This window comes from Phodopus roborovskii, unplaced genomic scaffold, assembly GCF_943737965.1.
Source record: "Phodopus roborovskii unplaced genomic scaffold, PHOROB, whole genome shotgun sequence".
Lineage (NCBI taxonomy): Eukaryota > Metazoa > Chordata > Mammalia > Rodentia > Cricetidae > Phodopus > Phodopus roborovskii.
Genome location: NW_026126409.1, coordinates 18,427,769 through 18,443,046, shown reverse-complemented (window position 1 = coordinate 18,443,046; position 15,278 = coordinate 18,427,769). Strand labels below are relative to the sequence as shown.

Genomic DNA, 15,278 nt, shown 5'->3' with positions numbered 1-15,278 from the left:
AGTTAATGTGACCAGCAAATCTAAGCACCAGGGTTTACACCAGGTACCTAGTCCAACATCCCAGTGTCTCAGTTATGTCACTACTGATATGTAAGACAGCTTAAGCAACCTGGCACATAGGGAATATAACAAATTCTTTCTCTAAATTCTCTTTAAAAAATCTTCCAATATTTTTGATAGCTGATCTCTATACTTACTATATACTTTTGTCATTAGGAATATTTAACGATCTATACAAGGATGATGTGGGTTATTATTCATTCAACAGTCCCAGTGCCAGTATCTGGGCAGGCAACTGTTTAGGAAAGAATATATCCAAAGGTCAGGTGTAGTGGCACACACCTTTAATCCAAGCACTCAGGAGGCAGGCAGATCTCTGTGAGTTTGAGGCCTTCCTAGTATACAGAATGAGTGCCAGGACAGCCAGGACTATGTACAGAGACCCTGACTCAAAAAAACAGAAACAAAGCATCCATAGATAAGTAAGAACAATCACATTCTATTTCCTAAAAGACACACAGTGGAGGATGGACACTTCCCATAGTACCTGGCACATGATAAACTCAGTATGTGTCAGGGGCTGGATTACCAACAGTCACTATTAGCCTTGTTTTTTATAGCTACAATGTGTATGAAAATATTCTCACTTCAGGTTTCTGTAGGACTCACATAGAAGAGATAGAAGAGTTGCCATGACTCGGAAGGACCAACCACACACAGAGACTCTCTCTCTCCTCTTCCTCCCCTCTTTCCTGTCTTTTATTTTTATTATTATTGCCAGGCTCTCCTGAAATTGGTTAACCCAGGCTACCTTTTGGCCTTGACTACCAGAGTGCTAGGATGACGGGTCCATGCCACTATGATTCCCACCCCAACCCTGAATCAGAATAGGAGGAAAAGAAGGAATTCTGAAAAGAAAACCATGAGGTCCAGGGCTAACGTTGGTAATGCCCTGGGAATTTCTGTATTCACAGCTGTAGACCACTTCTGACCAATCTTTCCCAACCTTGACAACATGCTGTGAGGCCCTTCTCTGGGCCCCATGGCTGGGGTAACACATCCAGGTAAAGGCAGAAAGGGACTTCACTGTTTAACCTGAAAGCCTGTTGTTCTTGTATCTTCCTGGTGTTTAAAACAAACAGACTTACTATTGTTTTGGCTACTCCACAAGGACTGTGAACAATGCTGTTTACGATTGGCCAACACCAATGCTAGCTACAAAGCAAGTGAATGATACTACATTACTGAGATTCCGTGGTGGGGGGGTCTTACCTGGTGCTCCGGTGTACATGATGGAAAAGACATTTATTGCTATAGTGGCGGCATAGAACAGAGGAAGCGCCTGGAGACCATTGGGAACAGGGTCCTCCTGCGTGACAATGAGTAAAGTGGGATGTCAGGACTGAGAACATCTGGCAGCAACATAAACAAAAAGACAGTCCTGATTACAGGAGAGGGACATGGTGTGCTGCTGCTTGCTCTGAGCTGCTGCCTCGGCTGAGGCCATCTCTTCTACTCAGACGCAGTTCAGCAGGCCGCATCTGCCAGGGCCAGCACACATTACAGTGCCACACGAGCTGGTGCCAGACGTAGAGAACGGGAAAGGGCAGTCCACACCTGAGCTCTACCCAGACCAGGCAGAGGAGGTGTGAGAGGGACACACACACAAAAACAAATGACTGAGCCCCAGGACCGGGTGGCATGCAAAGCTAGCTCGACACCTGAAATGTGCCACACCAAGAGCCCTGACTGAACTGAAAATGAGACCACACAGCTGCCTGCTGCCACTGGCTTCTAAAACATTTTCCTGGGAACCATGTCTGTGTGAGGGCTCCCACCCAATAACTTCTCAGGTGAACAGTCATAAAGGTCTGCTTGAGACCTTTCTTCTCCTGCCCCCCAGCTGTTTCTATTTCTCTTCCTCCTTCCTATCCATCCATTTGTTATCCATCACTCATCAAAAAAAAAAAAAAATCCAGCATATCCCACCCCCCTTCTGAGATTTTTGTTCTTAAAACTGACATAGAGCATCTACATAAGTGAACAGGAAGGCTGGACAGGAATGGGATGTTTCCAACACTGCGGTGAGCAAGGCAAGGGAATGGTGATAATGGTTGGCTCAGTTGTTTTCTGAAAAACTGAGCACTTTGCATTAAGTTGAACACTGGGTCAGTTTTGGTGGGGGATGGGATCTGGGGTGATAGGAGGCAGAGTTGGCTCGGGTGGAGTGTACTATGGTTGGTAGGGTGGGTGCTGGGTAGGGCACAGTGGGCTGGGCCAGGGTGAGCTTGTTTGGGATGGGGTGTGCTTGGGTGGCGTGGTGTGGTCTGGGGTGGTAGGCGGGTGGTATGCTCTGGGACGGTCTGGGGTGGGGTGGGGTGGGGTGGGGTGTCTCGTGAACAGGGAAGTGTTGACATCATGGTTCTTTTGCAGGCATTATCTATGGAAATCCTAAAAAGCTCAAGAATGAGATGATCATTATAAAAATAATCTTTTAAGAAAGAATTGATTTGAATCTTATCTCTCTTCAGAAATGGGCATTTTCCTGTTTTTTTCTTTCCCTATCTTTATATATGCACTGTTCAGGGCCAAGAGATCTCTTTCTGGGTTCTTCAAATGAACCCTCTTAATAGTCTGCATTACAGAGAGAATGGGAGAGAGGGGAAGAGAAAGAGGGGCAAGGAGGTAGGGAGGGAGAGAGAACCATGGGAGATTATGAGTTTAGAACTTGCCTCTCACCCAGCTGAGACCCTGCTAGTCTCCTGTGGGACAAGAGTCTGGTTCCTCCAGAGATGCTCAGTGGCATCATTTACTCCTAACAAGTGACTTTAACACTGGTAAGCACATGAGGAGGCACTGGAATGCAAAGTGACCAAGACACTCATTGTTTCTACCCCCACAGATCATATAGTCACAGGGCAAGCAGGCAGGACACAAGAAATAACACACACACACACTATCACGTACAACCCTGAAAGTGCAGAGTGTCCAGAGCAGGAAGGGGGAATTTCCAACTCTGGGATAGGAGAGGTGCCCTGGGAAATGACATCAGGCAGCTCATAGGAATGCTCAGGTTGAGGATAGAGTCTAGGCAGAGGAGACTGGACAGGTGAAGGCCAGTAGCCAAGATGTAAACTAACCTTGATGTAGCCAGTCCTAGCCCAGAGAAAGAATGCTGAGACAAAGTTTGTGCTTATTCAAGAGAATAAATCCTTCAATGGCTGACAGTCAATACTAAGAAAACAGAATTATGTTTTCAAGCAACACACAGAGGAAAGAAGGTATATCCTGAATGAACACAAGCAGCTTTGTCTGATCATCGTGGAAGGCAACCCAAGGCTTCCAGGAGATGCCTAAAATCCAAACCCAACCCTATTATATACGATAATTTACCTACATCTACATATACCACAACCCAGATTTATGGTGAGGCACAGGAAGACAGTAATAGGGACACAGTTACAGAGCAATTAGAATTATGTATGTGTATAGTTATATGAATATCTTAGTTCTCTCTCAAAATATCTTATTTACCAATCTTCCCCTTGTTCCTCTAATGATGAAGTGAGATGATACAGTCCCTGTGTGATGAGATGAAAGGATGCAGCATTGGGCTTCCACATCAAATTCCTTCAACACCAATATTATTGCAACGGGGATGGCTAATAGGAGCTCAACCGTGGGTAATAGATACAACGTGGCTATGCTGGATAAAGGGAAAGGTCACAGCCTGTGCTGGGTGGCATTGGACTGGATGAGATTTCACCACACATTATTCATGTGGCATGCAATGTAAGACTTAATCATTTTTTTTATTTGTGGAATTTTCCATTTAATATTTTCAGACCATATCTGGTCATGTGTCTAACTGAAAACAGCAAAAAGCAGAACAGTGAATAGGGAAAACAGATATGGAACACAACTATTGAATGTAGGCTTTAAGAGCTGGTGAGCTGGCTGGTGCAACTGCTTTGTGTGCAATATGCCTGACAAACGAGTTCAAATCCTGGAAACCACATAAAAGGAGAGAGAACCAACTTCACAAAGTTGTGCCCCCCAAATCTCTCTCTCCCTCCCTCTCACACTCACAATTATTATGTATGTATACATAATAAATAAAGTTAAAAATGGTAGGCTTATAGCTTATCATGTATTTTAATAAGTCAATTGAGTGTCCAAGGATGAATTAAAGAGCTAAAAAATGTGACACATACTATAAAGATGGAATATTATTCATCCGTAAAAGGATGCCATCCTGTCACTTGCTGGGAACATGGATAGAACTACATGACAACATATAACATGAAACAAGCTAGGCATAGAAAGAAAAGTACTGAATGTGTTTACTTCAGAATAAAAGATGATCCCGTACACGGACAGAAGAGAAGGCTACTACAGGTAGAAAGTGGGCCAAGAAAGGAAGAATAAAGAAAGCATAGGCAATGGTTACAAAAATATAGCTAGATAGGGATGTAGTATGCTGTAACGTGGATCCTGTATGTCCCCTAAAGGCACTAAGAGAAGGCTGAAGAAGTTTTCAGAGATAGAATACAGTGGGAGGAAGTTAGGCTGTGGGAGAAGACCCCTGACAGGTTACCACTGGGTCAGAGCAAGAGAGACAAAGAACCATGAGCTGAAACCTTTGATATTCCGAGCCCAAAAAAAACCCTACTTCCTCATCAGTTATTTTAGGTATTTTCTCAGTGATGGGAAGCCACAGTGTCACTTCTAAAGTTACACTTACAACCATACAACAGGGTAACTGCAGTCTGTGACAAACCATTATATGTTTCAAAGTAACGAGAGTTAAAAGTTTGAGTGTTCCTTCTCCATAGTAGAAATCGGAATCTCAGAGCTGATGGAAATGCCCCTTTGATCATTATATATTGTGTACAAGCACCAAATATAATTATTGTATGTCACAAAGTACAAATGTTATTTAAAATTAAAGAATAAAATATGGTTATAAAAGAAAGATACCGCAAAAGCCCTTTGATAGTCAAATAAGGGACAATTGTTTTGTTTTGCCAAAATAATAAATTCTGCTATTTTAAAATTTCATTTTACTTTTTTACACAGGATCTCACCTTGCATTTTTGGCTGGCCTAGAACTCACTATGTAGATCAGGCTGGCCTTGAACTCATAGAAACCTGCTTGCCTCTTGCCTCTACTTTTCCATGTCCTGGGATTAAAGGCTACCATGCTCAGCAAATTCTAATTTCAATCTTTTGGGGTTTTCTTGTTTTGACAAAATGGATCTCTATGATTACTTTTTTTTTATCCTCTTAAATTAAGCAGAGTTTCTCCATTTAAAAAAAAAAAAAGCACCTGTACTGGCTAGTTTTACATTAACTTGACACAAGCTATAGTCATCTCAGAGGAGGGAACCTCAGTAGAGAAACTGTCTTTATAAGATCGGGATGAAGGCAGGCTTGTAGGGCATTTTCTTAATTAGTGATTGATGGAGGGGCACGCCCATTGTGGGTGGGGCTAACCCTGAGGAGGTGGTCCTGGGTTATGTAAGAAAGCAGGCTGAATAAGCCACATGGAGCAAGCCAGTAAGCAGCACCCTCCATGGCCCCTGCATCAGCTCCTGCCTTCAGGTTCCTGAACTGCTTGAGTTCCTGTCCTGACTTCTCAGTGACAGAACTGTGAAATTCTAAGTGTAACACACCCTTCCTCCCCATCAACGTCCATCACAGTCACCAGACTAGGACAGCACTTTGATACTGAGTAAGGAGATTATTCAGCTGTTTTAATCCATGATTTAACTTCAAAATCTTAACACTTTTATTATATTCTGTTTAACAACCAGGAAATAATCACCTTTCTGGGAGTGTCAGCCTAATAAACTAAATTGTACAGACATGAAGCATCACCATTTGTGCAACAGGCTCTGCCAGGGCTTAGTCCTTCGCTGAGGCTTCCAACTACTTATGCTAACCCTGGCAATGACAAAACAATATTCCCCCCCCCCCATCTACTGTTACTAGTTTCCATTGAGCAGTACTGAAACTTGTTCTAAAGTTTAGTAAAAAGTAAAATACGAAAAGCAGCCTCACTTACCTTTGTTAAGATGAACATTCTGATTAGCACAAACAGCACTCCAGACATGAAGCCAGAAAGCAGTGGTGATATAAACCAGGAAGCAACTGAATGAGTAAAAAGGGTGTCCAGACAGTTAAGATTTACACACACGTCTATTTTAAACAGTTCAACAAGAAGCAATATACTGCCTCTATTCATGCACACTACCGGAACTGTTTGCCAGTGCCCGAGGTCAGGAAGCCCTCCCTCTCTCATGTGCATACCTCTCTCTCCTCAGGCCCAAACATAGTCACATACAGCTGGTTATAATGGTAGGTTCCCAAGCTCTAGCTTCAGTTTACAAATTATTTCCCTCTGAGCCAGGGTTCTCAACCCGTGGGTCAAGACCCCTTGGGATGGCAGATAGCTTCAATTGTGGTTCGTAACAGCAGCAAAATTACAGTTATGAAGTAGCTATGAAATAATTTTATGGTTGGGGGATAGCACACATGAGGAACTGTGTTAAAGGAAGGCTGAGAACCACGGCTCTAAAGCCACTTACTGCTTTTTATCAATACACGTGGGGTCTGTTGTCCCAGCATCCAGGGTTACATATAGGTGGGTCCCGTTCTATTTCCTTTAACCACATCCAGCTTGGTGCTAGCATCTCTCAAATCTCATGACTAGAAATCTGGTGTTGCCCTCTAATGGGTGCTTCTAAGTTCTGGCTACACCCAGAAACCACCTGGGAGTTTTTAAATACCAGTGATACTCTGGCCCCACCCCCAGACTTCTGGAGCTGCAGAGTAAGATCAGGGTGTGGATACTTAATTGCTAGAGTTGAGAGCTGTTTTATTCCAGAAGCTTTGGGGCATAAGGTGATTTTCATGGTGGCCCATGCCCCTTGACTGGCAGGCCAGCAATCATTATGACTTAAGGCTAGGATGGTTCTAGGATACAATGAACAAATTGCAGGACAGAGATGTACCTTCCATCCTGAGTGGACTGTTACTGATGGGCCCAGAGAGGATTCCTCACTAGCTAAGTGTAGCTGGACCAGCAGGGGAGGAACCCCACAGTGCTTCCTCCAGGGGGCAGACAGGGCGGCTTGTGAGTCAGCAAAGAAGGCTTCATTCAGAGACTTTCCCCATGATGGTAAACATTGACTCTTGGATTTAAAAGTTTTTTCCTCACTTGGGCCCAGCCCTAGTCTTCCTCAGACTGCTATACTGATTTCAGTGAAATAAATGTTTTCTTCTGCTTGGCAAGGACAAATAAGATACTGATTTCAAAAGCTAGGTGATGCTGTGACATTTTAAACATGGAGTTAAAACTGACATGTCACAGTGAACTCTCTGCAGTAACGGAACTGTAAAGGAAAATGCGTTACCTACCCATACAATACAGGTCTTCTCAACCTTAACATATGAAGGGAAGCTACCGTAAAAGTAACTTTTAATAGAACTTACTCTAGAGAAGGCAAACTTTACTTGCTAAAGGTAAAAGAAGACGCTAATTACCAATCTTGACGAGCTCCATCCACTGTACTCCTTTTGTACCGATCGCCACAAGTGAGAATCCTATAGTAGAGCCGACTATGCAGTGCGTTCCCGAGATCGGAAGTCTTAGGAAGGATGCGATCAACTGCCAAACGGCTGAGCCTACATAGATGGAAAGATGCGTTAAAAGCCCAGACACCTGGCAGGGGGAGGATACTGATAACATTATGTAGTTGGCCCCCATGAGTTCATAGGGCAAGGCACTACTAGGACGTATGACTTTGTTGGAGGAGGTGTGGCTTTGTTGGAGAAGTGTGTCACTGTGGGGGTGGACTTTGAGGTCTCATAAGCTCAAGCCATGCCCAGTGTCTGAGTCCACTTCCTGTTGCCTGTGCGAGGTGCAGAACTCTCAGCTACCTCTCCACGTCCCTGCTATGATGATAATGGACTAACCCTCTCAAACTGTAAGCAAGCCCTAATGTTTTCCTTTATGAGAGTTGCTGTGGCCATGGTGTCTCTTCAGAGCAATAGAAACCCTGACTAAGACACCCTGGGTTTAATTTTCTATGTTTTCTTACAAAGCACTGACATTCTGACAAAAGCCACTGAGTGATTACCAGCTATCATATGAGGGCGAAGGGGTCAATGATGAGTCATTTTGCTGTGAAGTCTGGCTATGATAAGACATTACACACATAACATTTTTAAAAAGGCAATATATTGGGAGACAGTTTTGTTCTGTTTTGTAAATCCATAAGGAGACAAACTAATATGCCACATCAGTTCATGGGAGAGAGTAACATGCTGCCTTGCCCTTTGACCTTTGCCACACATGTGAAAAAATAGCTGAGATAGGTAACCTGAAATTAGGTATAGCCTGAAGTTGGGCATCTGCTCTCAGATCTTGCCTGAAGTATCAGGAGCTCTGAGTTTGGCCTTGTGTTCTAGGCTTGATGTTTTTCTAGGCTATAGGTCACTAAAGACATTTTCATAAGCAGGTCCTGTATGGCAGGGAGTTCTGAGAGCATCAGCTGGGAGATATCCCTTTCAGCAGCAGTTGCTAAGAAGGGCAAACAGAACAGAGGACAACAAAAGGGCTAGGGTTAGGCTGATAAAGTGGACTGTTACCAAGTCCAAGTTCACTCTGAAAATCAGCAGCAGTGGCCTTAAGCACCCCCGGCCTTTCCTTCAAAGATAGCTGAGTGGCGAAGGTTCATCCAAGGCCACATAGGTCCTAGTGCATGAGGCAAAGTGGACAGCTGCTCCAGCGAAGGCCAGGCACGCTGACCTTTGAGACGAGGCTGGGTGTGGTGCCATATACATCTCTGAAGTGTGTGCTGAGTGGAGAAGGAATCAGCCATGTGCTAACACAAGGTGTCAAGTCTCCAGGGTAGCACCTGCCTTTTTCTGGACAGTTCTCTAGGTCCCACTTCTGTGACCTTGACCTGTAGCAACTGGTTGCCTCACACATAAAACCAGAGTTAGGATCATGTTTCCTCGCCCAGGACTGTAATGTAAAAGTATATACTTTATGGTTTTATAATATTCTTATAAAGTTAGCCATTTTTCTTGCTGACTTTATGAGTTACAGTGGGAGCTGGGGAGCATGGGAAGACTGAGGGGACAGCAGATGAAGCATGTTTGTATGGGGTCATCCAGTGGACAGGAGCTACCTCAGCCTCGGGAACTGCTGAAGGGATATAGAGTCATACACATGTCAAGAATAAAACTGAAGAAAGATAACGCTAATGTAAGACAATGGCATTTCAAAAATGGATGAACTACGGAACAAAGATCCCAAGAGAAACTCGGGGGAAACGGGATGCAGGCTCCTTTGAGGTCCTGGGTGGGGTCTGGAAGCTCAAGTACAAGGCAAACAAAGGGGCAGGGTCACATGAGGGCAAGGGACGGAAGAGTAAGGGTAGGCTGCTGAGTGGGAACAGGAAGTGAAGGGTGAGGAGGCTTGACAGCTCTTAGTGCACTCCTTGTGATGGCTTGAAGAAATGCTTGTCCTATTAGTGTGAGGAGATGCCCAGATTTGAATTCTCAGGTGTTTGGAAGCACTGCTGACCTCATAGGGACTTAGTGGGCTGATTTTCTATAGGGCTAGGCAAAGGTTCTCAAAATGTAACTTGTTTGGGGACTCTAGGTGGTACCAGCAGTAGCTTCTACTCGACCCACTTAACTCTGACATAGGCTTTTAGAAGTCAGAACGGGACAGAGTGGAATGGATTGAGTAGAATGAAGGTGGAGGAGAGAGAAGAATGAAAAGACAAAGCAAGAGAAGAAGAAGAAGAGAAAATGGAAGCAGAGTGAAGGCCGTGAGGACTCGGGATTCTCAACAGCCTGAGCTTTGGTCTGGGTCCGGTAATGGTAACGCTGTCATATCAAAGTCACATAGCTCCCACTCGTAAGGAATTCAGCTTTTAAAACTGAGGCAAGTCACACAAATTCCCAACCCAATGAGCTTGAAATTCATCTAACCACAAACCAAAAAGGAAACAGCAGAAGAGCCACCATCCCCGAACAAACCCAGAGAAGGGAGAAACCGAAGCAATAGTGTTATTCAGACAAACCCTCAAATTGCCTTGGTAAACCCAAATTCTAGTTGAGGGAAGAGATCTTTTACCTTTGAATAAGGAGCCAAAGGCCGCGGATGGGAAAGGTGGGACCTGGACAAGCTACACTGCCTGTGAATCCAGCAGCAGGGACAGATGCTCAGCTCCTCCACAGGGAGTGCTCAGCGCGCAGGCGCAGACCTGGAGTGGCTTCTGAGGAGTGGCTGCACCTAAGACTGAGCCTGTCACAGTGTTTCTCTATTCCTTCCATAGTTTCAAGAGCTCTTTCTCACGATCCCTTAGTGCAGTAGTCCTCAACCCTCCTAACACTGCGACCCTTTAATACAGTTCCTCATGGGTGACCCCCCACCAACTATAAAATTATTTTCATTGCTACTTCATAACTAATAATGTAAACCCCTGTATTTCCTGATAGTCTTAGGCTGACCCGTGAAACGGTCATTTAACCGGCAAAGGGTCATGACCCACAGGTTGGGAAACACTGGCTTAATAATTAAAATTCTCAATTTTAATTGTCTGTAATTGTAAATTAAAACCACAAGAGTTAAGTTAATCAATCCTTTTTCCCTTGGTACTGGAGACTGCTGGGGCCTTGTGCATGCTAAGGACAGATGCTGCCACTGAGCCATATCACTGGTCCCCAAATACATTACTGTTATCTTTTGTAGTACTAGGGATTTCTCTCAGGGCTTCATGCATGTTGGACCAGTCCACCGCACACTCAACTCCCTAAATATTGTTTTATAATATCTACTTTTTGAGACATTCCATCATATACAATGAAAAATCATTAGAAAAAATATAAACCAACTCACTTATTTTATGTGTGTATGTGTTCATTTGTAACTTTAAGGTAACCCTAAAACAAAGCAATATTCTACAAGTGGTACCTTGAGGTTTAAGTGTATTTTAAAATGGCTAAAACTTTAAGAAAAATGGATGCTTGTTTGTAAAAACCATAGAGTACAGGCAATGAAAATTGTATCCTATACACCAACCATTAAATGAGCTTCCAAATAGTTAAAACATAGACAGCTCCCTTGCTCATGGAAACGGGCTGTGGGATCAGGGCAGATGAGTGGACGCACACTTCCCACTGGTGCAGGGCTTAAGGCTACTCACCAACCATTGCACTCACTTCCCCAGCCATGAGGGTCTTCACAGTATTATTGTAGAGGTTCACATCGATGATGCCCTTCCGGATAGTCTCTCCTACTTTCGCTCCCAATAGCACAGAGCCAGTGGTTTCAAATATCGAAGCCAGAATGCATGCCTGTCTCAAGGTCACCACGCCCGAGCCCACCGCGGTTCCAAAAGAGTTGGCAACGTCATTTGCACCGACTGAAAATGCCAGGATGAAAGCAATGATAAAACCCAAAATGACCATCCACAGATACCCATCCATAGCCATTTTGGAGAATGGGCTCTGGGGTGCTTTTCTTTTGCAGAAATATTTTAAACAAACAGAATTTGAGGTTGCTAACTTTGGGAGGCCAAGAGTCCTTGTAAACAGTGAGTCTGGTCCGGAAAGTGCTGGGCAATGTCTGAAGAAACTGTTAACTGCTGGTTTCTGAACTATGGTCAGTACAGTTCATTTGGTTGTGTTCAGTCAGGGGTACAACACATTCCATAGTTTTTCTCCCAGCCTGGGAAAGTTGTGATCTTTCTTCCTATAGAAGAAAAACAGAAATCAATCACCATTGAGTACCTGTAACAGCCAATTGTTTCAGATGTTAAGTATTTAAAGCCTGCTAATGAGCTCCCTTTGGCAGGTGACAGGATCTGACCACAAAGCAAATCAAGGAAGATTCTAATTAGTCTCCCTTCCAACCCAACCAAAAATAAAAAGATAAAACACAAAGCTGGCTCCTAGATTGTTTAATACCTACAGATGGACAGGATGCCATAATAGGTGAAGTGTTGATGCAGTTTGTAAAATATATTTGATCATTGTTTTCAGAGAGTAATTTCCTCAAATGAATAACAGATAAGGAAATAAGACATCAAAGTTCTATCATTTTTTTAAAAAAATGCTTGGAAACAGTGTTTACGTAATCAGACTACATGGCAAAGTTCATTTACATTTATGTGTGGGAATGATGTGTCTTCAAACCCTGAACAAGGTTACTCCTCCTGGGGACAGACAAAATAGAGAAGGCAGCAGGCAGGGACAGGCTGGTCACTATCCAGTCTCTCATCTTTCCCAGGAAAGACCAGAGACCTCACTTGGCTATAAGGTCACCAGCCAGCCCTCACTCTAGCTCTTGGCTACTTGAAATCACAAAGATTAGTCTAACTCCAGGTCTCTGTGGGGGTAGGAATGAGAATGGCCCCTACCGGCTCATGTTTGAATACTTGGTCCCCAGTTGGTACATCTGTTTGGGAAGGACAAGGAAGTGTATTGCGGTCTTGTTGGGGGAGATGTGCCATTGGGGTGGCTTTTAGATTTCCAAAGACTGCACCATTCTGAGCTTGGTTTGCTGTCTTCTACTTTTAGATCAAGATGTGAATTCTCAGCTGTTCCTGCTGCCATGCCTTCACACTGCTATCATGGACGATAACCCTCCAATAAGCCCAATCAAATGCAATCGGGGTGTTTTATCACAGCAAACTGGACAGCACCCAATACAGGACCTGATGGTTCTACCCACCTCCCAGCCCCGCCAGGAGCAAACCCTCTCCCCCAGAGCCCCACAGCTCTCTCCTCACTCCCTTTAGGGACCCGCTCCACTCTTCCCACTCAGGATGCTGCCCTGACCCTGGAGCATAGCAATCCTTCCTCTGACCTCATTCATCCGTCTTGCTCCTAAAAATATTCAACTTATCATCTAGTTCATTCATTCATCCCTCCATCGTCCATTCATCCTTCTAAGAGGTGTGGCCTGTGCTCTCTCACTAGAAGACAGAGACCTTCATTCATTGCTGCAACTCCAGGATGCAGTAAACAATCAAGTTAGTAAATGAACAAAGAAAATAGTGAGGAAGTAGAGAGGAGACGCTACAAGAAAACCTGGGCAGTGCTGGGGGCTTTGTAACTGCTGTTCTGTTAAAATACTGTCAAGGAACCAGTGTGAGGCACAAATGCGGAGCCCGACAGTGTGTTCCTCCATGTTTATTGCACTGAGCAGAATTTAACCCTAGGTTAAATTCCTAGCACTGGAGGGAGGGAGGATAAAAGGGAACAAACACTAATTGAGGTTGACAGTATAATCTATGAACGCATGTATACAAACACACGTGTGTGTTTACATATGTATTTATTTGTGAGTGTAAGTACACACACCAGGGAGGGTTATAAGGAGATCACAGGACAACTAGTCAGAGTCTCTGCTATGCAGACACTAGGGATTACACCTAGACCGCCAGGCTTGGAGACAAGTCACTTTACTTGCTGAGCCATCTTGCCAGCCCAAACACGGGATTTTTTTTTTTTTAAAGACTATCTGGCTGTGGTGTGGGGAACAAGCTACTCAGGAGACAAGTGTGAATGCGGGCAGACTAATTATATGCTACTGTGTGCTGAAGCACACACACCACGAGGCTTCTGGATTAGAGTGGTGGCAGGTACAGGGAAAGAAAGAGGCCCCATTTCACAGTTGTGGGCTAAGAGGGGCAGGACTGAAAAATAATAAGTGGCTTTTTCTTCTCCCTTGTTGGGCTGTTTGTTTCCAGTGACAGTCAGGAGAGGGGTTGCTGACAGGTGTTCTTGGATATACTGCACTTAGGAGTCAGTCACCAGGACATTAGAGAGAGCAGCTGGTGACGTGACAAACTGTTGTGTCCTTTGCTTTGTATGGGTGGAAAATTAGTCATTTTTTATGTCACCCGTGACACCAGTTCCAGCCCAGAGATGTCCTTTCCTACTGAGGTTCCTTGTGCCCACTGCTGTCAAGACCTCTAACGTGACAATTGACCTGTGTTCATGCTCTAACCATGTACCCATGGCCAGGAAGTGCTGGGCTGAGGAGAAGGCACTGTCAACTCTTCTGGAATCTAAACAACTTCTACCTTCAAAGCACTTTATATCCATAGGGACAAACAAACAAAACAAAACACTCTGGATTTTTCCCTTTCCCATTATTTATTTTTATCAAGCTCAAGTGAAACAAAACAAAATGTACAGATAAACCCACAACAGCCTGGAGAGATTGCTCAGTGGTTAAGAGTCTACATTGCTCTTGTGGAGTTCATAGGTTTGGTACAAAACACTTAAGTCAGGCAGCTGACAACTGTGAGGAGCTCTACTCTAGAGGATCTGATGCCCTCTTCTGGACTCCTGAGGTACTACACTCAAGTACATAAACCTACACACAGATACACACATAATTAAAAATAGAGCTTAAAAGAAATAACTCCATAATCTGAAGCACAGAAGATGGTGTGATGTCTCTTTAACTGAGACCTTGACAAGCCAGATGATGCCATGCAGAGCCAAATGTTAGCTTTCCAAGAATTACAGGTGTCCATGGTCAGAGCAGTGGAGATCTGATGAGGGTATTGATGATTTGAAAGCAGAATTTTTGAGATGAATAAACACTGACCCACTCAATAAATGGCATGGACACAACTCAACACTTGCTCTCTGGAAGGGAAAACAGCTAAACAGCTAGACTCTAGGGCAGGATAAGAGCATTGATCGCTTTTCCAGAAAACTCAGGGTTCAACCCTCACATCCACATCCTGCCTCACAATTGTAACTCCAGTCCCAGGGGATCTGGTGCCTCTTTTTTTTTTTTTTTTGGCCTTCAAGGGCACTGCATAAATGTCATGCACAGATATACACGCTGGTAAACACCTACACAGAAGAAAAGTCTTTAAAAAAGGAGCTAGATTCCTTACCTCGCACCAAAATGAGTTTTAAAAGTAAAAACTGAACCCTAAAGAGAATTTTTTTAAAAGACACAAATAAATACTTATTTAATATGGGGAGGCTTAGATATGATGCAAAGACAATTAAAAAGAACCAACAGGGCATTTATAAAAATGGAGGAAGAGATACCTTTTTAAAATGATTTTTTTTATGCCTGCATGTATGTAAGTGAAAACAAACATTCTCAGGCTATTTTTGGACAGACTTACAACTATTTTAAATCAGGAATGTGGAGGAATTGTGGCCCCAAACACATTTATGGAAAATGAAGTTTGGGTAAGAAGGCCCCTGCAGTGGAGTCC

General features: G+C 43.8%; 1 protein-coding gene across 2 annotated transcripts in view; it reads right to left on the bottom strand.

The window, feature by feature from the left end:
• Slc20a2 (solute carrier family 20 member 2) overlaps window positions 1-15,278 on the bottom strand; it is a 93,196-nt gene that overhangs the window by 16,469 nt on the left and 61,449 nt on the right. For both annotated transcript variants that reach the window (XM_051182093.1, XM_051182094.1), the window contains exons 2-5: window positions 11,229-11,776; window positions 7,549-7,689; window positions 6,068-6,153; window positions 1,273-1,369 (exon numbers count right to left, since the gene is read on the bottom strand). In XM_051182093.1, the coding sequence (XP_051038050.1) occupies window positions 1,273-1,369; window positions 6,068-6,153; window positions 7,549-7,689; window positions 11,229-11,517 (613 nt within the window). In that variant the 5' untranslated portion in view covers window positions 11,518-11,776. The remainder of the gene's footprint in view (window positions 1-1,272; window positions 1,370-6,067; window positions 6,154-7,548; window positions 7,690-11,228; window positions 11,777-15,278) is intronic.